Source organism: Rhincodon typus, chromosome 20, assembly GCF_021869965.1.
Source record: "Rhincodon typus isolate 14 chromosome 20, sRhiTyp1.1, whole genome shotgun sequence".
NCBI lineage: Eukaryota > Metazoa > Chordata > Chondrichthyes > Orectolobiformes > Rhincodontidae > Rhincodon > Rhincodon typus.
Window position 1 is genome coordinate 16,031,722 of NC_063351.1, and position 27,966 is coordinate 16,059,687.

At 37.7% G+C, this 27,966-nt stretch overlaps 1 protein-coding gene across 4 annotated transcripts in view; it reads right to left on the minus strand.

The window, feature by feature from the left end:
• ide (insulin-degrading enzyme) overlaps nucleotides 1–27,966 on the minus strand; it is a 129,212-nt gene that overhangs the window by 36,836 nt on the left and 64,410 nt on the right. For all 4 annotated transcript variants that reach the window (XM_048608724.1, XM_020511533.2, XM_020511525.2 and 1 more), the window contains exons 15-21: nucleotides 26,408–26,552; nucleotides 23,308–23,418; nucleotides 18,150–18,270; nucleotides 13,471–13,562; nucleotides 8,545–8,656; nucleotides 5,467–5,634; nucleotides 447–719 (exon numbers count right to left, since the gene is read on the minus strand). In XM_048608724.1, the coding sequence (XP_048464681.1) occupies nucleotides 447–719; nucleotides 5,467–5,634; nucleotides 8,545–8,656; nucleotides 13,471–13,562; nucleotides 18,150–18,270; nucleotides 23,308–23,418; nucleotides 26,408–26,552 (1,022 nt within the window). The remainder of the gene's footprint in view (nucleotides 1–446; nucleotides 720–5,466; nucleotides 5,635–8,544; nucleotides 8,657–13,470; nucleotides 13,563–18,149; nucleotides 18,271–23,307; nucleotides 23,419–26,407; nucleotides 26,553–27,966) is intronic.

Genomic DNA, 27,966 nt, shown 5'->3' on the forward strand with positions numbered 1-27,966 from the left:
GCAGTATCACAAGAGCAGGAAAGTTGACATATTGGGTCAAAAGGGTCCCGACCCAAAATGTCAACTTTCCTGCTTTGTGATGCTGCCTGGCCTGCTGTGTTCCTCCAGCTCCACACTGTGTTACCTTGTCTTCAAATTTTAGCTTTGTTTCTGCAATGCACCAAATGTATTATCACAGAATAAACCTGATGTGCCATCTCTCCAAACCATAAAGAAATAGGAGCAGATGCTTGAGGGAGAAGGGCGTATGCCTTCCCTTTTGCATGTAGCACAATAAGGAATGTGGGGTGAAATCTTATTTAAAAAGAAACTACACAGACTTGCTCTTCACGTAAAATCACCCAATTTTGTATTTTGAGATCATTTGAGCCTTAAAATGCATTGCTATATTAAGATAACATTATTAATACTCAAATTCTCAGCAACATTAATTTATTTTACTATACCTCGGTCAAAGTTGTACTGCTGAGAGATGATTTCACTCCAGTGTTTAGCGCACTCTGCTGAGAGCTTCTTTGGTTTATCAAGTCTTCTAACTGCTAGAGCTTGAACATGCTTCTGAAAAGCGTCCTCTGTCATTTCCTTGATATGCTTTTCCATGGTTTTCAGAAAAGCCTCCACCCTGCTCTCCAGGTAACTGGGTGGTCTTTCTGACTGAATAATAAAACGGAGGCCTTGTACACCATTTGATCGCCGTGGACCACTAAATACAATGTAACCTATAATGACAAAGGAGATTTCAAGTTCGTACAATCATGAAAATAATTAAGATATAAAAATCAATTATGCAACTTAAAATTTTGCATCAATTAAATGTGGCTGATTAGTGATACATCTAAAACATAAAATGAAGTTGATATAATTATGACATGGAGGAAGGAAGTAAACATACTGTATCCAAATTTGGAGATGACACAAAAATAAGTGTAAAGGCAAGTGGTGAGGGGGATACAAACAGTTTACAGAGATATTGATAGGTTAAAAAAATGGGCAAAAACATGGCAAAAGAGGTATAACATGGGAAAATGTGAAGTTGTTCATTTTGAAAGGGGAACAAAAGAACAGATTATTATTTAAAAGGAGGAAAACTGCAGAAAGCTGGAACACATAAGAACTTGGAGTACTTATAGATGAAACACAAAGCTAACGCACCGATGCAGCAGGCAATCAAGCTAACGGAATATTGTCCCCTATTTCAAGGGCAATGGAGTGACAGAGTAGGGAAGTCTGACTGCAACTGTACGAGGTGCTGGTGACACCACATCTGGAGTAGTCAGAGCAGTTTTGGTCTGCTTATTTAAGAAAAGATATTATATCATCAGAGGCAGTTCACAAGGATGATCTATGGTATGGAGGGACTGTCTTATGAGCAAAGGTTAAACAGGTTGGGACTCTCCACACTGAAGTTTAGAAGAACGAGGAGTGATCTTATTTGAAATATATAAGATTCTTAAGGGGTCCTACACAGTAAATGCTGAGAGGATTTTTTTCTCTCATGGGAGAGTCTAGGACTAGAGTGCATAGTCTCAGAATAAACAGCTGCCAATTTAAAACGGAGATGAGGACGAATTTCTTTTCTTAGAGGGTTAAGTGTCTTCGAAACTCCTTACCATAGAGAACTGTGGGGACACAGTCCTTGTGTATATTTAAGGCTGAGATAATTAAGTTCTTGATCTGTAGGTGAAGCAAGGCTTAGGGAAAAGGTAGGAAAGTGGACTAAGGAATGTCAGATCAGCCACGATCCCAGTCAATGTTACAGCAGGCTCGAGGGGCCGAATAGCATACTCCCGTTTCTATTTTTTATGGTCTTCTAATTCCTTTTCATTCCTTTTCAGTTAATTCTATAAACTGTCCTTTCTTCCCAGAGGGCTACTTAAATTTGTTAGCAGAGAATGAAGAGCTCTGGAATACACGAGAAGATTAGATCAGCTCTCCAACATGCTCTTCTGTTCTATGCAGTTATGATAGCTGTGTATGAATCCTACTAATTCATCTTTGATCCAGTTGACACTTACCTAATAAAGCTATGTCAAACTCATTGCTGAAAATTTCAGTTTTCCCAAAAACCAGAGATTTTTGGAAAGACAGTGCCAGATTTCCAATGCCATGTGTGTGGGGAAAAAATGATTTCATGAGAAAATAGGAAATGGAAGTAGACAGCTTTTTGGCTTGAGCTTTCTCTGCCATTCAATATAATCATGGCTGATCTATCTTAATTCCACTTACCTGCTCACTTCCAATGCAACTTCAACACCCGTCAATCTCAATCTTGATTATACTTACAACCCTCAGAGAACTCTGGTGTGTACTTTTCAGCTGTTTTCAACACCCTGCAGCATGTTCACCACCTCTCAAAAAAACATGTTCTAGAACTCAGGTGAGGAACGTTTGGTGACTACAGATGTCAATACATTTTCCAACTTCTTTCTAGATTACAACAAGGAAACCTTTACTGCAACCTCAAATCTATCTCCTCCCTTTTCAAGAGATGTTGGTGAAGGGAATAGACATAAACCTACTCCATCCCACTCTGGCAGGGATTTTGGGCTCTAGGAGAAAAAAATATTTAGTCCTGTCATGATGTGATAAATTTTTCTGCCTTTGTTTCCCTCAGTTTTTTTCCACTTCACACCAGCCAACTCTGCCCTCATCACTGAATTTTTAACATGCCCTCATTAATACTTGTTTTATTCTGTCCTACAGAGCAGCTACAGTTAGGTGACCTATAAACTCCTCCCACCCATACTTTCTCCTTGCCATTGGAGGCACAGATTTACGGATTCTGTACCATATGATCTAAGATTATTTCTGGTTAACGCGCTTGTTCCATTTCATTCTAACATAGCTACCTGAGAGCGCTTTTTTTCCAGCCTGTCCCTCCACAAAATCACATACCCTGAATAAAAACCAAAAGAACTGCAGATTCTGTAAATCAGAAACAAAATCAGAAGTTTCTGGAAAAGCTCAATGGGTCCAGCAGCATCTGTGTAGAGAAATCAAAATTAACGTTTTGGGTCCGGTGGCCCTTCCTCAGAAGTGAGGAATATTGTTGCCAGCTTTGATCTCCTTGTAACCATTTCTCTGTAATAGCTTTAAGATCATATCTATTAACCTCAATTTGTGCCATGAGCTCATTTGTTTTGATTTGAATGCTATATACATTCATGTATAGAGGCATTAATTTTGCATTTTTACCATATTTCTCCTTTGACATTATTTGCTGTTGTCTTGAAATGCTTATACACTATCTTCTTTTCCCACTCTCAGAGTTATCTAAAATGTGCCCTGCATTGTCATCATATCCATTTGCTTTGTAAGTCTGTGTTTCCCAACTTATGAATTCATCCACCTCCCAAATTAGTTTAAAGCCTTAGTTATTCGATTTGTTAGGACACCGATCCCAGTGTGATTCAAGTGAAGCCCATCACCAGAACAAGCTCCTTTAACCTCAGTACTGGTGCCATAAACTGAAACCATTCCTCGCACAGAATCCATGAGTGACATACTTAACTCCTGGAGTTCATTTATCCAATGCCAGTTTGCCCATGGCACAGGTAGTAATCTGGAGATTACTACTTTGGAGGTTCGAGATTTTAGTTTTGCTTGTAACTGCTTGAACTCTTCTGGCAGAACTTCTTTTCTAGACCTATCAAAGTTATTCATATCAATGTGTATGACAACAACTGATCCCTCTCTTCAGACTCTAAGTTCTACCACAGGCCCAAAGAGATGTTTGTAATGTTGGCACCAGGCAGGCAAACAGCCTTCAGGACTCATGTTTATGGCTGCAGAAAACAGTGTCTATCCCTATATTTATGTCAGTTTACTGACCCCCTCTACAGCGCCCACTCTCATTTGCACAGCTTGCAACAACCTTGTAACTGCTGGACAATTGCAGGCAATGAAGCTCGACCTTGGGTCCACATATTTGCCTCACCTGCAATCACACCCTTCTGCCCCTGTGCACAGACTAAGTTTGAATTACCTAACCTAAAAGGCATGACTACTCCTGGAGCATGTGCCCAGGTAACTTTTCCTTCCTTAATGTAGTACAACATCTGCAGCTAGGACTCCAGCTTAACCCAGATCTGAAGTTGCTCAAGCTGCATATATTTGCTGTAGATGTGTTCCCTGTTGATCAGCTTGGTGTCCAGCAGCTCCCAAATGCTGCAGTTGCAACACATTACCTTACTTCCCGTATTTAGTATCTTAACCTGCACTAACTATTCACACTTTCTTTACACGTTATTGTATTTTTTAAATGCACAGTATCAATCTTATATCTAACAAGCAATTTGTAAGGAGAGGAAAAAAGGCTACAGACCTGAACACAAACTGAAGACTTTTTTTAATTTAAAAGGGATACGAATTCCTTAGATACAGGGCGCAAAATTGCTCACAATATTTCAAATGTGGTCTGACCAGAATCTTACACAGCCTTAGCAGTACATCTTGCTAGGTCTTAACTATAGCAAGTTTGGAAATCAAAGCTACAACACAGCATTCTTATTAACAGTAACAAATTGTTTCAGCATCACAATCACTGGCAGCACTTCAGGTGGTCTACAGAAATACTTCCCAATTAGCTGCTTTATTTAGGAAAAAGGAATCAAACAGTTCTTTCGTTCCACTGCTGAATTCCATGAGATTCCCAACTCCAGCACTAAACAGTAAACTGCACTCAAGTGCTAAGTCTGATTTTGTTGGCTACTTACATATATACCTTACACAAAGGGCCCAGCTGAGCCAATTAACATGAGCATGTGGTTTCAGCTGGTTCTTAACTAGGCCGCTCGACCAATGGAACCCGTGAAAATAAACTTGCTCAAATCTCACAATTACAAAATCCAAACTCCAGATTTTACGTTAATGCCAGCTAAAACTAAAATAGGTTTGCATAAATTGGAGATTTGGGTACTTTCTTACTGCATCTGCAGTCTTTATTCTCTCCAGAACATTTACTGGGAATCTGGATTCACAGTGGGTAGATAATACCATTGGCCATTGCCTCTTCCCTAATTTATATGTACCCAAAACAACACAAAGAAAAACAACTTGGATCAAAAAGAGACAACTCTTATCAGGAATATCTTTGTTCAGCTTTTACACCACAAAAGATGAGAAACAGTATAAATGTTTTGGACATAAAACTAATGCTACTTGCTTTGGGAGCAAAGTAACAGAGATACAAAGTTAAAACAGTTATTTTCTGTTGTCAGCAGTTACAATTGCTTAATAATAGCAAGTATGGAAATCAAAACTACAACAGAGCATTCTTTTAGACGTTAACAAATTAGTTCAGCATCACTGACAATATTTCTGATGGTCAACAAACAAGAGGTTTAATTCTATAAAAAAAAACTGAAAATGAATTAAGATTTTCAAATAAAGTGGTCGCATACAACTGAAACATCATGCTCATTAAACTAGTCATTGTGATCTTACAAATGATGAATCTTGACATACCTAATTGCTCTTTAGTCCGCAGTGTGTTGAAGCATGGCTCCGATATGATTTGACAAAAAAGCTCCAGTAACATATTTTCATGGGTGTTCTGCATGTCTGTCTGGTAGTAGATCTCAATTCCACAATTGTTATGTACCTCATTCCTTTGCTGGTACACAAACCAGCCTCCTATGTATGGCATGCAGGACAGAAGCAATCATTAGGTTTTCTACAGACATGCACCAGTTCTCTTAACATTCCTTGTGATAGCTGATCCGACGTTGGTGTGGTGCTTGTGGATTGGAGGGCAGGATGTTGGAGTTTGAGAGTGGTGGCGGTGGTGGTGGGTGGGTGTGGTATCTTTGAAGGGTGTGTTTTTTTGGGCTTGGAGATTGAAGGAAGTGTCTGCAGGCAGCAGCGGATGTGCGGAGAGTCCTCGGGGTTGAGCCATTGTATCATGGGTGCTGTTGGCAGGCAGGACAGCATTTTTGGTAGGTCAACAGGTTTTTGAATTTGGCTGGTTGGTTTGGGCTCGGCCCTGGATGCTGAGGCCCATTGAATTTGGGCCTGATGGTTTTGATGGCCTTGGACCAATCCTATTGTGGGAGATTGATGGGTCATTGAGGATGTGGAGGAGGAGGGCATTAGAGGATGGGTTGAGAGCAAACTGCCATCTGTTAAGACCACAGCTCTCAACAACCACCAGCTCTAAAGAAAGAGAAAATCGCTGGCCCTCACAGAAATCTCTAAGATCTCAGAGTAAGCACCATATAAATAAAGATAATATGACACTCTTGGCTAATATTCCTGACAAGAATTCAATGAAGGAAGGTGTCTGGACTGGAAGACAGTGGAGAAGGCAAAGAACATTCCTGAAGACTTAATCTCTCAAAATTACAGCCAAAATACATTTTAATTTTTTAAAATTAATTTGATATATATAAGTGGGACTTATATCTATTGGAACAGCATACCATTAGAATTTTGTTTTATTCAGGAATTGTTAGCACATAAGGGAGAATTGTTTGGTTTGTTAATAGTTCTGTTAATTTGTTCACTGTTAGAGTGAGATAAATAAATTGTTACTTGTTGGTTATAGAGTGACTGTCAGGAGTTCATTTCATTTAACTTCCCCTTTATAACAGAAGGTCGGCGGGGGGGAGTCAGTGAGAGGCAGATTATATTACTTTTCACAGTTCATTCAACAGATTATGAGATGAGGCAAGCTTCTCTGGGTTTTCTGGTTTTAGTTATGGGGGCGGTGGGGTCACACTCCGCTTTGTTACATAGCAAATTGCTTTAGTATGACCCTGATGAGTGGACTTGCTGCTAATTCAAACTGCCATCAGCAATCTTTCTCCAGGAAGACTGGCAATTAGGAGACTGAAACAATACATCTCCTTTAATCACTTTCCTTACAATGAGCTAAAAATAAAAAGGTAATTAGGTTCTTCTTACAAGTCTGTCTGAATCTGGTTATCTTTAATCTCACTACATTAACACTATCGCTAACCTGCAGGAATCATAAAAGTATAAAATTGAGAATTAGATTGTTTATCAATTTTTACTTCAGCTTAGTTTGCAAATGTTCAATGCCCTTGTACTTAAGAGCATGCAGCATAAATAGGTTTATATCTGAAGTTAAGAAGGTTCAGCTGAACCAACTTGTTCTAAATAGTCTCCCAAACAAAAAAGCCTGAAGGATCTAATCTTTGGCTGCATTTTTTTGGCCACATCCTGTTGTGCAGTTTAATTCAGATAGCCTTAAAACTGAAACAATGTTCATAATCACATGCTTCCAACTTTGAAATAACAATTCATGGGTTTTTAATTTACATGAATAAAAGATGTTGTCGGAATATTTGAGTGACTAACACTTAGATACATATTTCCTTTTACACTGATGCACTTGATATTTGTCGATTATATTCCAAAAACTGGCAACAAAATTATACTTTTAAACTGACAACCAAGGCCTCTGACAAGGTATTAAGAAAAACCGCACATCTAGTTGCAAATGCTAGGACAGTAAATTAAGGTTCAAAACATTGAAGGGGTGTTCTTTGAGCCAAAAAGACTAGCCATTTTTGCTAAAGATTATGTACAAAAGCCAAAATTTTGTTCATGTTGCAACTTTAAGATCCTTACAGGGCCTTTCCAGATTTTAAACATTGTTTGTGATAGTTGATTGAAAACAAACCTGTGTAATTAATAAATTACAGGATTATAAAGCAAACTCATCTAGGCAACCATGCAACAAGAATGTACTGTTTTAATACATCGGTTATTTGTAATGGTATGTTCACAATACGTTATAATCTGCATTTACAGAAGGAGCAATGGGTTAATTTTAGTGAATTGCACAGGACTATTTTAATGAATGTCCAATCATGGCTCGCTGCTCACTTTGGTGACTTAACTTTGCTCACTCCAATTAGTTCAAAATTGCTATTTTCAGCTTGAACCAAAAAAACCACCAACAATTATTTTGAGTCATTGCCAGGAAAAGAATATGCCAAATTACATCGGTATGATAGCTTTACCAATTCCAAAAATAAAACAGCTTTTTGTTTGGGAAGGAATCTAGTTAATTTCAGAACATCTTTCCAGTGTTTTTAAAAAAAAAACATGGCTGGAGTTTTTAAAAACAAAATGTTGGTCTCCCAGCTGAAACCATGTAAAAGGTTTTGCTTAAGTAGTCTTCAATCATAAAAAAATAAGCTGGTCCAATTAGGAGATTATAATACAGCAACTACTTTCTATTTAAAAAAAAAAGGGCAATAAACTCATCAATAAAATCGCAAGTGCAGAGCCTCTGTGTGACTCGCAAATTACACAGGATTCTGCTGATTACTTTCAATGTTTTGTTTTCAAATAATTTCAGGATTGTGCTACCTAACTAACTAGCTTTGGATTATTTTAAAAAGTGTTATCTTGGATTAGTTAATTTAATGGCACGTTATTCTGCAGTCTGATTTGCAATGTCCTAAAGTTGATAATTAATTTAGTCTTCAGTTCAATTTTCATGAAAAAAGATGGAATCTCAAAACACACTAAATGGTTATGAGAGAGAAAAGAAAGAATTGAAACTTAACTTACGATCAGGAAGTTGCACCTCTCTGTATCTGGTAAGTTGACTGGGAAGAAGAGGTTTAGTATGAGCATGCTGAATCAGGGTGTCTTCGACCATTTGTAGAATACTCAAAGAAGTCTAGAATAGAGAAAATAGATTAAAAGCTTAAGAAAAAAGCTAACATCTTTGAATTGCACATTTTTATTGAAGCTCATCTGAATAATACTGTTACTAACTGAAAAATAGAAAATGCTGGAAAGATAAAGATCAGCTGGTATTTATAAAAGAGGGAAAGATAACTGGTTATGACATTCCACATGTACACCCTCCATCAGAACTGGATGATGAACAAGCAAGCACTTTAGTATGACAAAGTATGAAAGAAAGATGAGGGGTGAAGAGGAAAAAAAACGACACGTATACAATTTATCCCAGCTCCGCAGTGGTCTCCACAAAATAGCTGTCAATTTCTACTTTGATAATTGCAATCTTTAAAGTTATTCCTGTCTAAGATGAAACAATATGAACTTCAAAGAAAAAAATCTAAACACTTTTTAGTGTACGGCAGGAAATAATGCAAGAGAAAGCCACTACACAAATGGTACAATGTTATTTTTTAGTTTAACATTTGGAGTAAGAAACAATTTTTAACATTTTATGCTTTGCTCAACAGGTGATGGCACAGTGGTGAGTTGACATTTTAGCTTAATTACAATCACAAACCCACTCAAGACAGTTACTTGAGTGTATCCAAGGAATATTTCTATTCCAAGCAAAAGCAGTTAAGGTGAGCTGGTTTACAATGAGCATTTTTAGGTCTCTAGTTGGGATTGGGTTTACATTTACAGGATTGCGAACTAAAGGAACAGGAACAGAAAAAGGTCAAATGTGCCACAGTAGACATCACTTGTTGACTGTAGAGAGGAAAGTTAAATAAATACTGTTTGCAGACCAAGGTCAGAATTGATTAGTGAAGATGTACATTTGTGAATAGAACAGTGAAAGAACTTGGTACTGATCTTAACTTGCACCCAGTGTTAAAGGGGCAGCAATTACATTGAACTATTAGGACACTTGTGTTGCTGGTGTGCAGGCAGTTGATACTTTAGGATGAAATGACAGAAGACTTACTGCTTTAACAGGAGGCAGCTAAAAATATGCAAATAACAGTCCTACCAAGTATAGGATCAGGACTATGATTTCAAGGTACAAACTGAATGCAACATCAGCTTATGGGCTTTGCCCACCTGCAGAAAACACTGAACTGTCTAACCAATAACCTTTAAAGGAGGAGTGTGTTCGTGGGCTTTCAGGTGAACTCTCGCTCCTCAAACCAAAAACAGAAGCTAGAAGTGTCTTGCCTTGCACCTATCTTCAAGCTACAGAAAGTGCTTGCTTCACCAGCAGTTCATTGCAAATGAGACAGCAAACTCAAAATGGCGCAGGACTCACTAGAAACAGTGGGCATTACCTGCCTGGTTAAGTTGGGCTTTCAGGAATCCATCTTGCCCACCCATTCAAAGCAGGATGCACCCCTCGTCCGATGAGAAACAGAAGAGTTGCATGAATATCTCACATGTCCTCACTTACTTTTGCAGGCTAAGAAAACAATGATGGACATTCCCTCAGGAAACAGAATGGATAGAATCTCTTTATCGGTTGGAAGACACGTGCACGGATCAGTGGGCTGAACAGACAGGACTGACATTCCTTAAAAAAAAGCATATTTTCTCTTTGCATTGAGCTTACTGTTGAACTTATAGCATCAGGATGAGCTAGCTAGACATCTCTATTGTGCTTTTCTCCAAAATTATAGTGGCCTTCAAAAGAAATGCTGTGCTCTGCCATGAAATCAATGATGGATTACAAAAAGCAAGCAAATAACATTGATTTATGAAGTGTTTGGATCGCATCCCACACATCCCTGCCAGTGTTTTAATAAACAGTCAATCTAGATCGGACTGGGATTCTTCCCTGGTCCTCGTTGAATTAGACCTTACCCAATGTAATATGATTAGTCTTAGAATCTCTGGGTTAGTGAGGCGTGGGGAAAAATATTGCCGCTCCCATTTCTGATTGCTAATACGAAGTAAGATAAAGGCTATTTTTATAAGCTACTGGTAAACAACTGAAATTCATCGAACTTCAAACAAACATTGAGAAATCAAAACCTTTCACAAAAGAAGAAAATTATGATCAAGTGATCATTTCAACTCAACTCCAATAGGTTTGATAATGCCAACTAACATGAAAAGTTTTATGCCATACCTCTTCAGGCAACAGTTCTGCAACAACTCCCAACACTATTAAAAACATCCAGTTTATATTAAAGGATGGCTCCTAATATATAGGCTGTTGTTCAAATTCGAATTGGATCATTTATTGTCACATATATTCAATGTAAAAATACAGTGAAAAGTGTGTATCTTCACCGTGCATACATGACGCCATTCACATTAACTTTGGAATAAGAAAAAAAAAACTTGACAGTCCAACTTCCCTTTCCTCCGCCGCCATCCCGCTCCGGGCTTTCCAGCCCCCGCCCTGCCTCCGCCGCCATCCCGCTCCGGGCTTTCCAGCCCCCGCCGCCATCCCGCTCCGGGCTTTCCAGCTCCCGCCTTGCCTCCGCCGCCATCCCGCTCTGGGATTTCCAGCCTCCATCAGCATCCCGCTCCGGGCTGCTTCATTTGTCCGATCTTGCTGCTGCTGCCACCTCACTGGCCCTCTCTCGCCAGCTCACTCTTGATCCACCGCTGTCGCTCCGGCCTATGCTCCATCGACTGTCACCACAGGACACAATCCACACATTCAGCTGCTGCCACATGGTTCCCGGTTGCCACCCACCTTCTTCCAGACTTCTTGGGTAGGTCGTTAAAAGGGGTGGGGGAGGAGGATAGAATTACTACAGAGATAGAGAGACAAAGGGAGAGAAAAAAAGGAAGGACCAAGAAAGAAAAGAGAAAAAGAGAACTGGCAAGCAAAGTCAAGCTCCGAATGGAGCGTCTTACCCTGCCGCCATCTTGCCATTTGTTTCATGTGTTGGGAAAACAACATTCTGCATTGACAGGGCAAAGTACCATATATTACCAATATTGTAAAAATCCTTGCTGGCCTACACGTCTTGGGGACAAATTTCTGCTTCACAAGCTGTTCCACCAAAATGTAACCATTTTACATGACAAGCAAACATCTCCCTATGTGAGGTATGCTCTGTGTTCTAATGCACTTGTTTTACAGCTTTGATAAATCGATCAGCAACCAAGAAAATAAAATAATAAAAAGAGTGTAAGCACCAGAGGTTCATACCATTAAGTGAGTGAGACTTCTGTCCAACCAGGAAAAAATGCAAAGTAAATACTTACGTTAACAAGATACTGCATCATTTCCAAATATCCTCACCCAGTTGTCAAACTGATGAAACAATTTTATTGGTCAAGTTGTTTAAAATATTCTACCTAAGGTTCAACTTAAACTTCAACGACTGACAGATAAAGCACAACTAGGTCAGTTCTGAAGCAGCAGTCCACTATTAAACCAATAGCTGATTCTTAAGCAGGCATGATGACTTTTTGAAGGAACATTTTCTGAAGTGACTAGAGACAGCATGTCACATGGCTATCATTTTTAGAAGTGTAAGTGTGGGTTGAGCTCATTGTAGAGTCTTACAGCAAACAGAGGCAGTTTGGCTCTCTGTGGCTGTGTTGACTCATTGAATGAACTATCCACATTGTCATTTGCAAAAAGAGCAGGGGAGAGAGATGATCTTATGTTATTTCAGCGGCTTCAGTATTTTGTATATTTGTGGATTCCTGCCAAAACCTGCTGGCTTCTCTTCTGTATTTAACAGTTCATTGTTAATGTAAAGTTAATGGGTATAACTGACATTTGTCAAGACAAAACACACATTTTAACAGAAAAGTATTAACTTCGGAACCTGGATAGGATGTCATTGTGACACAAATGATATGTTCATTTTGGTGATTTAACTTTTTTACTTAAAGCACCAAACCTTATTTTTAGAACTTCCTATTTGATGAAGTTTCTCTTTTTGCAAAATCCACAAATTGAATAAAGCAATCTTAATGCAAAAAGTATTTAAAAGAAGGGAAATCCTTTGCGTAGCCATCAATGGACCCGAAATGTTAACTCTGCTTTCTCTCTACAGATGCTGCCAGACTTGCAATTTGTGTTTTGGTTTCCGATTTCCGGCATCCATAGTTCTTTGGGTTCTGCTGGGCATCAGACTTTCAGAAGGATGTGGAGGCATTACAGAAGGAGCAGAAAAGATGGAAGAATAGCATGAGGAACTTTAGTTAATTGATAGAATGGAAAAGTTGGGACTGTTCTCCGTGAAGAGTAGGCTGAGAGGAGATTTGACTGAGGTATTCATAACCACAAGGGATCTGCTTAGAGCAGGAGAAGGAAAAACTGCTTGCATTGGTGGAGGGATCAAGAATAAGAAAACACATACTGAAGGCAATTGGCAAAAGTAATAATGGCAGGATGATAGTAAAATTTTTATGCAAGTGGTTAATATCTGGAATGGACTTCCTAAGAACGTGGCAGAGGCAGGCTCAATCAAGAGATTTAAATGGGTTATCAGAAAAAGAATGCACACATTACAGGGCGAAGACAGGGGTGACACCAGATGAACTGCTCAACTGGAAAGCTGACACAGACACAGCAGTCTGAAGGGCCTCCTTATGTACTGTAACAATTGTGTTATTATTGCTTTGTACAATTGTAATTCTACCATTCCACAACAGGATCCATGTTTCTGAAAATGGACACTGATCCAGAAGTTAAAAACATTTCAACATATTTGACTTCTAGTTTCAAACCAAAAAAATTACTGCAATAGGAATGCATGGTAGATTAGTATACTTGTTAAATTAATGTGTGTGAGTTGTGAGAATATCCTCCTTTAGTTCAACTGAAGGTAAGTAACCAACCTGTCTTGTTATATTGCCATGGAGAAGAGCTTCTATATGCAGTCGTGACAACAGTTGAGGTATAAAGGCCTTGAGACGAAGGAGAGTGACATCTGGAACAGATTTTCAGACAGCTAAATCAATCACACTTCTTAAGAAGAGATATATATATATTCCATTGCTGCAGAGGACCAACTGAGAATGCCATAATGCATTAATTAGAAAATGAGAATGTGCAACTATCATTTATTCAAAGTTGATTTTCTCCAGTGAATGACACAAGTGTACTTGTTATTTGTTCTACATTCACTGTGCTTCCTCAAATAACAGTTTATCTTGATTCAAAGGCCACTGTTTGAAAGGTCATAACAGCAAGCTTGAGCAATGATGCTGAAAAATATTTTACAGATTCATAAATAAAAATTATGATTCAATGTAACACCAGTTCAGTGATAATAATCTTTCTACACACAATTAAATACAGAGTGAACAAGATTTGGCCAAACGAAATCTATGGAATGATTAAAATGAGCAAGTTAAAACATCATCTGTAATATTTATCTTTGGTTTCTACTTGCAAAATTTCATTGACTGCAAAGAAAAACAGGATAGAAAGATTGCAATTGCAGAGCATGACAAGTATTTAAAATAAAGATTTACCTGTAAAGTTGTAAAGAGATTCCATGTGAACCAACATCCCCTCGTTTGTTCTGCATGACCTATTTATTTAAGTGCAGGTAGCCTTAAACTTTTTGCTTGGCCACACAAAATATATTTAAGTGGATGACTTGTATGTGCCTGCTCAATACCTTCCGCGTTGCTGCATGGCTATAACAAGAAACTAATTTGGAAGGAACATGAAGGGACAGTGTAATTTCAAGAACTGACATGCATCCAACTTCTTAAAACAAAAATTATTAACAGGGTGTGGGCATCACTGGCTAGGCCAGCATTTATTGCCCATTCCGAATTGTTCGCAGAGGCAGTCAACAGTTTACATTGCTGTGGGTCTGGGGTCACATATACGTCAAACCAGATAAGGATAGCAGGCACTCTCTCTCATGGAAAGTGAACCAGATGTGTTTTTCTGACAACTGGCAATGCGTTCACGATCATCAATAGTCCTTAACTCTAGTCAATCTTCCCTATGACACCATGTACACTGCTTCAATACAGAGCCGAACACTTTTGTTGTTACTGTTAAGAATGCAACAAACTATCTAGAGTAAATACTGAAATAGCAAAAGCTGCCAATTTAGTCAGAGATATACAGCACGTATCCTGCAGTCCAACTCGTTCATGCCAACCAGATATCCGAAATAAATCTAGTCCCATTTACCAGCATTTGGCCCATATCCCTCTAAATCCCTCCTATTCATATACCCATCCAGATGCCTTTTAAATGTTGTAATTATACCAGCCTCCAACACTTTCTCTAGTAGCTCATTCCATTGGCACACCAGCCTCTGCAAGAAAAAGGCCTCTTTTAAATCTTTTCCCTCTCATCATAAACCCATGCCTTCTAGTTTTGGACTCCCCCACCCTATGGAAAAGACCTTGTCTATACACCCTATCCATGCCCCTCTTGATCATAAAAACCCTCTGGTCACTACTCAGCCTCCGACACTCCAGGGGAAATAGTCCCCGTCTATTTAGCCTCTCCCTACAACTCAAACTCTCCAACCCTGACAACATCCTTGTAAATCTTTTCTGAGCCCTTTCAAAGTTTCACAACATCCTTCCTATAGCAGGGAGGCCAGAATTACATGCGTATTCCAATAGTGGCCAAACCAATGTCCTGTACAGCTGCAACCTCACCTCCCAACTCCTATACTCAATGCACTGACCAATAAAGGCAAGCATACCAAATACCTTCTTTACTATCTTGTCTATCTGCAACTCCACTTTCAAGGAACCATGAATCTGCACTCCAAGGTCTCTTTGTTCAACAACACTCCCCAAGACCTTACCATAAAGTGTACAAGTCCGGCCCTCATTTACCTTTCCAAAGTTCAGCACCTCACATTTATCTAAATCAAACTCTTTCTGCCACTCCTCAGCCCATTGGCCCATCTGATCACTGCAACTCCAATTTTGTTGTCATCTGCATACTTACAATCATACCTCCTACGTTCACATTCAAATAATTTATACAAATATTGAAAAGCAGTGGACCCAGCACTGATTCTTGTGGCACATCACTGGTCACAGGCCTCCAGTCTGAAAAGCAACACTCCATCACCACCCTCTGTCTTCTACCTCTGAGCCAGTTCCGTATCCAGATGGCTAGTTCTCCTTCTATTCCGTGTGATCTAACCTTGCTAACCATTCTACCATGAGGAACTCTGTCAAACACCTAACTCAAGTCCATATAGATTATGTCCACCTCTCTGCCCTCATCAATCCTTTTTGTTATTTCTTCAAAGAACTCAATCAAGTTAGTGAAACATGATTTCCCACACACAAAGCCATGTTGACTATCCCTAATTAGCCCTTGCCTTTCTAAATACATGTAAATCCTATCCCTCAGGATTCCTTTCAACAACTTGCCCACCGCCGATGTCAGGCTCACTGGTCTATAGCTCCCTAGTTTTTCTTTACCACCTTTAAATGGTGGCACCTGGTTATGGAAGTCAATCTATGTCTACAACGATATCTTGGGCCTGCAAGCGTTGCTGTACTGTTTGGTCAAACCACTCTCAGCTGCTTCAATAACTTTCCCTCTGTCATAATGTTCAATTGCTTGCCATACTAGAGAGTCAGAGCAGAAATTCCTAATTTTTTCCTCCTCCCCATTTAAAAGCAACCTTTCCATTCATTTCAAGCAGCTTCTGCGAAGCTGCGGCATTATCCAGGGACTTGACCATTTCAGACAGGCATATAATGAAAATCAGATACCTATCAAATCCAGTTTATAGTTGTACATGGACCTCCAAGTCCCTTGTGCTCAGTACCCTCATTGGGCCCGATGAACACTTGAGATACTCTGGCCTCTGATCTTGACTTTCAGAAATCATACAAGTCAAGCTCAAGTGTACTGTGCAGACATGGTAGAATTGGATCCAGTGCTGCGTGTCAGAGAACCCAAGGTGCTCCAATGAGTCACAAAGTTTTACACAATGTTACCACAGTAACAGGATAATACTACAAAATACAGTATGCTGCTGCTGTCCTAAAGTAACAGACTGTCATGCTTACCCTGAAGAATGTTTTTGTGTCATAAATTTCAGCAGAAATATAATTTTTTTTTGTACAGAAATATAGACATTCAAGTAATTACCTAATTTTAGTTTACCTACATTTTGTTTTCGGTTGTTAAGCGTCTACAAATGTGTGTTGTTATGGCAACAGTACACTGAAGTTCTCAAGGCAGTCTAATATTACGTTGTAAGAATAATAACACAAGAAACAGAAATTTTTGGCCATTCAGCCCATCCTGGTTGCTCCAGCATTCCATTAAATCATGATCTAAATCTGGCCTTAACTCCTATTCCTTCGATACCTATGAAATCATTGTCGATTGTTGGGAAATCCTATCTGGTTCAATAATATCCTTACCTAGGAATACACATGACTCCAGACCCACTGCAACATCACTGACTCTTAACTTCTGAGCAATAAATGCTGGCCTACCTAGTGCCACACACATTGCGTGTGTGTGTGTGTGTGTGTGTGTGTGTGTGTGTGTGTGTGTGTGGAAAAGAACTGTCATACCCTTTGACTCCATCATAGAAGAAAATTTTGTCCAACTTGGCCTTGAATATATTCAATGACCTAGTTTCCATTGCTCGTTGGGGTAGAGAATTCCAAAGATGAATGATCCTCAAAGAAGAAATTATTCCTCATTTCATTCTAAGTGGGAGAACCCACAATCCCAAACTGTGTCACCTAGTTCTAGGTTACTTCAAGGAAACAGTTCCAGCAACAACCCTGTCAAACTCTCTCAGAATCTTAAGTATTCCAATAAGATCACCTCTCATTCTTCGAAACTCCAATGATCAGAAATAGGTTTAAATACTCATCATCATCTAGACTTTTAAACATTGAAGATTACAAAACAAAACGAGTTAGATGTATCAGTATATTTACATCCCAATTATTCCTTTGGTGAAACATGAATGATGAGTTAATACAACTGTGACAAGCCTAAGTCAAAACAATCTGCAACACTTAAAATACTTGAAGAATCACATTTACTTGTTTGATCACTTTTTCAGTGACTCCTAGCTTTTCTTATGTTATAAATGGGTATTAGGTATTTAATAACAGTCGGTTAGAGACTGGCTTTCCTGATGGAATGGAAATTACGTACATCTGTTGATGTAAGAATAACACAGCTGGCAATAGCCACTAATTTGTTAATCTCATTCATTGGCCTCAGGTTGGCTGGTTCAGGAAATGAAAAATGTCACTGGTGTTAAAATGGATACTTCTCGGAGGTATGACTTTTGGAGCAAAGCAGATCTTTACTCTGCATGTGACACTGTTATACATAAACTAGAGTCCTTGTTACTGATACCTGGGTAAATGGGTGGATCACCCAGGTATAACATCTTTAATAAAAAAAAAGTGACTATTAACCATATTGCATCATAATTTTGACAGGTTTCACAAGTAAAATGCAATCAAGTCAATACATTTTAACAGAGTGTTCTGTTTCTTGCAACTGTTGCAAAGTATTTACAACTCAAAGCACCTACCTTCCAACGCTTCCTTAAGTTCATCTTTGGTCCATGCCACCTCAGTCATTAACAGTCTGAGGTAGTACATTGCATGCTGGTGAGGTTGCTCGGCACGAAAATTATTCAAGGATCTCATATACTATAATAAAAAAGAAGAATAAAAATAAATAAAGAACTGCCATTAACACACTCCAAGTAGGTGAATGTCTCTGGCAAAATAATTCATTTAAGATTAAACATGGTTTTTATATTTCAAATGAACAGCACATTACAGAAATAGTGTGTAGCTCACTACAATCAAATGCAACACTTCGCACCTGAATTAAAGGCTGAGGTTCAAGTCCTAGCTGAGCCAGAGGTACGTAATGACATTGCTGAACAAGGTGATTAGAAAATATAAAAAAGCTTTCAGCAACGAATGGGCAAGAAAAAGTGAATGTCACTAAATGCTGCATGATAAAGAACGTGCTTTTCTCCAAATGTTGAATCAGACTTTCAATGAATTAATTTACTAGTACTTGCTTTGCAGATCAATCTACTGCTGTGTTGTAAAGATAAAACTCTATTTATGATAATGGTGTAATCATAGTAAATTTAAAAGGTGTAGTAACTCGAATAGTTTGAGAAATGCAGCAATTTGATAACTTTAAAATATAAGCTGCACGTCTTGACAACCTTGTTGTTCTTAAGGGCTGCCTGTAATTGATAACAAACTGGTTGAGGCCCAAAAGGACATAGCTGCTGGACTGGGTCTGTGGCTGATGTAGGATCGAACAAGAGGGGAATCATACTTGACCACGTCCTTATCAACCTGCCTGCTGCATATGTATCTGTCCAAGACAATATTGGCAGGAGTCAGCATCAAACAGTCCTTGTGCAGGTGAAGTCATTTTCACATTGAAGATATTGTGTTTTTGTGCCAGTGCAAAAGAAAATGTTGAAGCATTTTCAATAATCTTCTGCCACAAGTGGTGTGAATGGCCCATCTCAGCCTCCTCTGGAGATCCAGGGATCAAGGATGTCAGTTTTTAGTTAATTCTATTCACTCCACGTGATAAAGAAATTGATAAAAGCACAGGATATTGCAAGGATTACAGGTCCCAACAACATCCAACAGAAGTACGAAAAGGAATTGCACTTCAGGTGTTGCAGTGCTCCTAGCCAAAACGTTTCTGCATTGTGATAACATCGGCATCTACAAGACAGTGTAGAAAATTGCCCAAATACGAATCCAACCTGGCCAAATACTACTAAAATAGTCCACTTTTGCTCATCAATAAAATGATGGAAGGTTAAATAATAGTGCTATCAAGTGATATGCCCAGTTTGAGTCCAGGGCCACTCAGCTCCTGACCTCATTACAGCCTTAGTCCAAACATGGACAAAAGAGCTGAACTCCAGAGATGAGCCAAGAATGAATGCCCTTGCTAATGAACACCCAGCGTGGCACCAAGACTCCCTAGCAAAAATAAGCTCTACCTAGTTGAAGAGAAGGAATTACTTGGATTAAAAAAAACCATTTTAAAACATTTGACATTCATTGATAAGCAGGAAAACCAGAGTTTTTATTCAGTCGCGGGATAAGAGCGTTGCCAGCTGGGCCAGTACTTATTGCCCACCCTTAATTGTGCAGAAGGCAGGTAAAAGTCAACCACATTTGTGGGTTTGGAGTCACATATAGGTCAGAACAAGTAAGGATCTCCTTCCCTAAAGGACATTAGTGAACCAAATGAGTTTTTCCTGACAACTGGCAATGGATTCATGGTCATCGTTAAACTCTTAATTCCAGATTTTTAATAAAATTGGATTGGAACTCAGAACATTACCTGGGTCTCTGGATTAACAGTCCAGCGATAATACCGCTAAGCCATCACCTTGTCTCAGCAGGTCAGGCAGCAATTGTCAGTTCTGAAGAACCGTCACCAGACCTGAAACATGAACTCTGCTTTCTCTCCATAGATACTGCCAGACCTGCTGAGTTTCTCCAACAATTTCTGTTTTTGTTACAGTCTATTACCATCTTGCTAACGAAACTGAATACTAAGTTCTGGCAACATATGCCATTCTGTCCAATGACCTAGATGATATGATTTTCAAAACTGGAAAGTTTTAATCTGTACTGCATGCCAACAAAAGGTTTGATGCAACTAGTTAGTACCAAGTTCAAATCCCTTAAAATTTTGAAAACCTTCAACTGGAACATTTGAACCATAAAATATAGGCAATTTAACACTTACCTTTCAGTAATTTACAAGACAATGTTTAAACTGGATCACTGCTCAAACAAATTGAATTTGACTGACCTACATTGCAAATTAATTTTGTCTAGCCAGTGCAGACATATTAAACTACAGAATCTGATGGCCAACACAGATCTTTTCCCAAACCAATTAATAGTTGGGTTCTTCTCACAATAGACTAAAAATTCAGATCAGTTAGCTGATCAATAGGAAATCTTATTTTCATACTCGATATTAAACTGCCAGTGGTAGTCACTTGGTTTCTCTCTCCCATTGTTCGTAATAAGCAAACTTAGATTAGCAAATGTTTAATCAAACACCAAAATCTTTTAAGTTTTCTTCATTATGCTTCTCCAACTTCCTTCACCTTCTACAATTAATAACATTGGTAGAATTGAGGTCTGGAGGTGTATTATTACAATTTCATTTTTAATATATACCTTCATTGATTCCAATAAAGTTCCTGCCCTTAGAGTTACTTTGATTTATTCTTGTCGGGGTGCATGTGCATGTGCTTTGGGTGGGGTGTCAAACTTCACGATTTGGAACGGACAAAGGCAGCCAGTATTATGAAAAGAATATACTGAAGTCAATACTAAGATATAGAGATGCTGCTCCTGTGTATTAAGATATTACAACTTTATGCAAATTGACAAAATAATAGAAAAGCAAACTACAGTAGATGCTGGAATTCCGAAAACCCTAGAAATGTTCAAGTCAGACAACGTTTAGGGAGGCAGAAACAAAGTTAATGAGAAGTTATAATTTGATAAAATGTCACCTTTTCTCATCTCTCCAGAGATTTGATAGCACGTTCCAACTCTGCAACCTCTACCACCCAGAAAGGTCAGACAAGATCACTAGCACCTGCAAACGCCCAAGTAACACAGCAACCTGATTTGGAAATATGTTGCTGTTCATGCACTGCTTCGGACCAAATCCTGGAACTCCCTCTTTAACGGTACTGTACCAACACTACATGGACTGCAGCCGTTCAAGAATGTATTCACATCACCTTCTCAGTGGCAATGAGGGATGGGCAACACATGTTGGCATTATTAGTGATGCCCACATACCGGATACTGCCAAAATTGCAGCATATTACTGGGGGAAAAAAGTGAAATGCTAGAAATGTCTATGAGCCAGGTTAATCTGACCCAAACGATAACCCATAGGAATGGTCATACATCACCAGAATTCCCAAAATTACTGTTTATTGCAAAGATCATAGTTAAACAAGAGATCTAACCAAAGTTCATGAACAGAGCAGCGGAACAATTCCAATATGATTAGTTTTTTTTTTAGGTGCTGCTTTAATGTCCAATTATTTTACAATTATTTAAAAACAGTTTATAAACTTAGCTTATGTTACAGTTGGAAATTTCTCATAACATAAGGCCTTTTCATTCCTCATAACATAAGGCCTTTTCATTCCTCAAGCAAACAAACTGGATTATCTCTCAATATCTGAGACAACAAGGTGCAGGGCTGGATGAACACAGCAGGCGAAGCAGCATCATTCCTACTACCTCTCAATATCTGTTGTTGCGAAGTTGGGTACAGTACTTCTGAATTGGAAGGCAGGAATTTAGAATTTGGTGTCTATAAAATGCTAGGTGGGGAGAGAAGGGTGAGGTCCCTTTAAAAGATAATATGCTTTTTCTATGCTTAGAAATTCAAAAAGGATGTCTGTGGGCAGCAGCTTGTGGGTTTGCAAGTGCACAGAGCACTTGAATTGAAACATGTACCAAAAAGCTGTACAGTTAGCAGGCCAAACAAGTTTTGTTTTGTTATCAAAACAAAGAGTTTTGATTTTTAGCAAATCCATTTGAATCAGGCACTTAGATACCAAAATCGAATTAAATTTAAACCTGATAGTTTTGACAACATAGGACCAATCCTACTGTAAGAAACTGTTGTCATCAAGGGTATAAAAGGAGAGGGTAGTTAGAAAATACAAGAGAATTAACTGCAACCTGCCGGAGTTAACAATTCTCAAGACAGCATTGTTGGGTCTCAGTCTCCTCTGAGTTTTAGAGAGAGCACCATCTAAATTGAAGGTGCCTACGGCACAACTAGTTAATATTCCTGACAGAACATTTGATGGAGAAGGCACAAAGCTTTCCAGAAGACACATAATCTGGCTGCAATTTCAAGAGACTAAAATGCGTTATTTTTTATTTTATGTAAGTGAAACTTGTATTTATTGGAACAACTTACCATTAGAATCTTGTTTTATTCAGGAATAGACAGTAGTTAGAAGGGGTTTATTTGGCTTGTTAATAGTTTAGTTAACTTGTTCACTGTTAGATAAATAAATAGTTACTTGTTCATTCTAAAGTGTGTGTCAGGGACTTGTTTTATTTAACCACCAGAAGTTGCAGAGAAGCAGATTACACTTATTTTCACACTTATTTGTTTAATAGATTATAAGGCAAGGTCCTCCTCTTTGGGTATTTCGGTTTTAGTGTTTTTTTTTGGGGGGGGGCGCGACTGGCGAACGTCAACTTCCACTTTATGCCATTGTTCAAAACATTTCTAAGAGTGATGGCCTACATTTCTTATAAAATGATTATAATAGATGATTTGCTGATTAACCATCCCATGGATCTAGTCTCTGCAAACATGTTCTTTGAATTGAAACCTCGGATAAAATTGTGTTAGAGATTCTTCTTTCGAATTACTCCAATGAGAATGCCAAGTACCTAGAAGTTTTAATTAACATTATTGGTCTTTCAACATGAAAATGTTCCAAGTAAATGTTCACCATTCATTTATGTGGCCATTCATTTAAAAGAATGGAATGGAAACGAACTTATTTCCTTTGTTTTACACCTAAACTGGACAAAGTAAACTAACTTTCCTGTTAATATTAAAATGAAATGCTTGGATTTGCTCATCACACACCAAGATTTTTGATATTATGTTCTACTTACAGCTTCTTTGATTATTTCAAATCGTTTTTCATCGATGTCAAAGGTGGCCATCTTCTCAATTATCTTCTTGAGAATTATGTGCTGCTTGTCATTGTAGCCTTTCACAACCAGCTGTTGGTAAAGGAGAGGACAGAGGTTTTTGAGATAAGCAATAAATAATAGAAGCTAAAGCGCATGGCTCCAGCCAATTTTCTCTTCTCTTATAGCGATGTAACAGAGGCAGACAAGTAGACAAGCCTCCATTCAGTGTTACATTATTCTGATACCAAATTCCAATTCTCTAGTGATGTGGATACAAATTTTAAAAAGTATTCAAAACATTCAATTTAATACTTTGAAGATTAGAAAACTATTCTGAATTGATGATGTGGCTATGAAAATGACAAATCTGCCTAAATCAACACACTCAACTAAAACTATAAAGCGATATACATCTGAAATGCTGCATGACAGGGCCATTTGGAAATCACCACTTGGACAGGAAGTCTTTGGCATTTGAAGCATCACAACAATTAACAGAGCTCTTTAAGGAAATAATGGAGAACTCTGATTAAAGGTACAGTATTCACTAGTTACCCTTTGAACCCAAGGGAGATCAAGTGACATTCATTGGAAGCCGATGATCAAACTACTGTTACTTTCGACACACTTAGCATATCCCAAGTACAAACATACTTTTTTCAAAATCCCAGCAATTAACTGTTAAAATTAACTGAACAATACATTTTTGGATAAATGTGGTCTAAACAGAGGAAATTAGGGATAAATGAACCACTTCATGAACGCATGTAGATTAAATAAACACAATCTGGTTTGCATTCAATGGGGACATTATCTTTTCTGTCAGGACTTCTGATGACTTGTATCAACTTGAATACCTGCCCAAAACTCAGTACAGGCAGACATCAGAGGTTAGCAGAACTTTGTCACTTTCATCATAACTACTGCCCACTGATACCTGAAACTGAGGCAGCACTTTGGTGAGGAATTAGAGCTTCACATGTATATATCACAGATTAATATCAAATGTTTATCTCTCATTAAACATAATATCAAGAAACAATTATTCTTGAACAAATATACAATGAATAGTCAAGCCTAGAGATAACAGAAGTATGAATCAGTGCATGAATAAATTATGGACTAGTTAGTTGAACATCATTCGTGTACAAATTAAATTCAGCATTTAAAGACATGGAATAATCAACCACGGCCAGCATCAATTCTAAAGTCATACCTGGCAGACTTTTTTGAAGTAGTAAGTGATTAGATAAGTAAACAAAAAAGTCGAACATGAAACAAAACACTGTAGCACAAATGGACGAGAAATAAATGGTTTGGGTTTGTGGGTATTAAGAATTGGAAGTAGTGCATTGCAAGTATCAATATTACGTCAGAACTGGGAAAATTACAGATATGACCGGTCTGATGAAAAATCATAATTAACATGTTAACTTATCTTTTGTCTCCACAAATGCTCCCAATCCAACATTTTTGGATTTTATTTTCATTTTTCAGCATCTGCAGCATTTTGCTTATGTTTAAAGACTATGCTGGCTAGAATATGAGCTGAGTTATTGTCAATAGACTAACAACTCCTTGTCTAACAAGTGGGAAACCTGTCAACAAGTAGTAACACATAACTTCTTGATTTAAATACATAAAGCAACTAAATGAGAAAAAAAAAAAGTTACGTTCTAAAAAATAAGTACGGAGACAAGACCAAAGAGAAGTTAAGGTTACACAGTTAATTTGCAATTAGAAGCATTGTGTAAATATTTACAATATTAGTAAAGCCATGAGCACTATTCAATTTAAACTAGTTAGAATGTCAATCAATTATGAGGAAACAATAGAACTGGATCAAGAGAAATTACAGATTTAACAGTACTTTCTAAATCTTGAACAGTTTTGATGGGGTCTCAAAACATTGTCCTGAAGTTTGGCAATGAATGAGTGATCATTTAAAATTGCCACTCAGAGTAAAGACAGGTTTTACGAGATATTTTTTGTGGAAATGTTTTAAAGCATGGGGTGCTTAACCACAGTGAGTAATCAAGACAAAGATGATATGCTTTTTGGAAGAACAGGTAGTATTTTAAAGTGAGCAATACATAGGATTCATGGGAAGACAGAGAAGGGTAGTAGTGTCAGTTTTAGTTTACATTAGCAAAAAAGAGCTGGCAAAAACTCATTCAGCCAAAAAGCCATCTTTCATGTTATAAATTTCTACTACTCACTGTTTCTTTGCAGTAGTAATAGTATCCATGCAAATTAAAGTTAATTTAAATTAAAAATAAATTCCTAAAATGTTCTCCTGTGAAGCTTTGAGTTAGTGACACCAGTATTGGAATGTCAAAATTTACAAATGATAAAAAGTAATATATATGAATAACTAATTTGACTAAAATCAAGTACACAATTTGTACACTCCCACTTGAAATCATTTACCTCTTCAGACCACATTAAACAAATCTCAAATCTTCTTCAACTACTAAATAGTTGCAGGAATACTACAAATCCAAATGCATCTTTCAGGCTTATTAGTTTATTTTAAACATGCAATTTATAATTCATCTAAAAACTGTGAGCAGCTTGTGCATCCTTCAAACACTTCAATCTCAAGCCAGATCTCCTTCCTGCTCTACTTACGAGAATTGAGTTCATTGCTGGAGCAAGTGCATACACCAAGCCTGTGAGGCGAGCTGCATATGTATACTCTTTTAAATCATCTCTCAATAACCTGATATAGAGGTATGTCATGTTGCAATGAAGAGGGTCAACATAAATGTACCGACTAACAAAGAGAACAAAAAGATAAAAGTGTGGCAATAAACCCTAAAGAAACAGGCTGATATTTAACAATGATATTACAATAGGCCACACAAAATATGTTAAGAGTATGTATATGCAGCCTCATGGCTAAACTAATAATCCTACTAGATAGAAGGAGAAAATACTACTTTATCATATGCAGTGGAATGGGAGGCTGGTTTTAGGCGGGTAAACTAGAGAAATAAAGGAGGGTATAAAAATAAACTAAAAGAATTGAGTAAGATAATCCTAGAGACTTACTGTCTCCCTGAATTTGGGTACTTACATACATTCCATAGATTGTATTTTGTAGGTCATAGTTCAAGCCAGCTAGTTCTGCTGCATATGCATACTCGTTGAGAGAATCTTTCAGCAGTTCAAGATACAAATAGGCCATATTACAATGTAATGGATCCACATAAGCAAATGGGCTGGAAGAAAATATGCCAAATATTAAAGTTTGATTCTACGAATTTAATTGATGAAACACAAGTCAATACTTGCACCTGCCTACAAAGCTACACAAATTAATAGAGCAGTTTTTTTTCCCAAATGTCAGTTAAAAATATGATAAGCTTTAAACATATTTTAAATAAGTAAAAAAAAAACATTTTTCACATAACAAATCCTTGCTCACTACACAGGTAATCAAAACTGCAGAATATATTTTAAACTATACACTTGGCTAATTCAATTACAATCACTTCAATGTCTGTACATTCAAACAATAGATTTTTCACTTTGTGCAATACATTTGAAACAAAACATAAATGGGTTTGAGGAATGCCAATGAGGTTGAGTCAATATCCTTTACGAAAAAAAAACAACAATGTAATATGGCTCAAGGTTATATAATATGAATGTACAATTTCATCCTCTCATTGCATTTACTAATTTAATTCCTTGGCAAGAAAAAGCTGGATATGCAAGTGCTTCATTTCTTCACCATGGAAAATCAACTTAAAATAGCTGAGGTACAAGAGTCAGCTCCCGCATGGACTTCAACACATGAATGCAAAGGAAACTATATTTCAGGAAAGCATGTTTTATGGTAGTTTATGGCATAATATAATACTTCAATTTTGTTATTTAGAAGCACTAAACTAATTGTTTTCTCTAGATGAATTTCTACATGCATTACTAGTAGCTACAAACCATATTGCTAAAATAAGCTTATAATTTACTTCAGAACCCAGTAAAAACAATTTTTTTTGATACATGAACAGTGCACCTACAAAAGGAAAATCATTTTATTGGACAAGCAATTTATAGAAGGCAAGTAAAACAAAGATTTAATGCTTGTCAATTTCTATCTCGTCCAACAGGGAAAGCTGTGCAATGAATCAAGCAGGTGGACAGAAATAATGCACAGCAGTATATAATTAGCTTACTCGCGATAGTTTCTTTAATGAAGAAGTGTTTCTATATAGAAGAAAATCTGCTCTCCACCCTGTGAAATACACAGTTTAAGCCATAGACAACATATGCTGTCCTGCATTCAGGTTGTTTAAAACTTATATAGTGAATGCAAAACAAGATAAAAAGAGGAAATGACAACCATTATGAACTTTAAAACAAAAGGAGTCATTATCCAGGCTTCACAGAATAAACTGCTGGCAGCTTTGTGGAATGAACATTGTAGGATCCTTTGTAAAGATGAAAATGTACAGGCCAAACTAATTTACTCTAAACGTGAACTGATAGTTCATTTAAATATTGAACATTGTTTTCATGTTTGCTTATTGACTTTTCAGGCTCTTATCAATGCATCACTCCTCGTCTTATTGTCATCTTTTTAGTACTTATTAATCGACGCCAGTCAGCTGGACGGTTGGTTTGTGATGC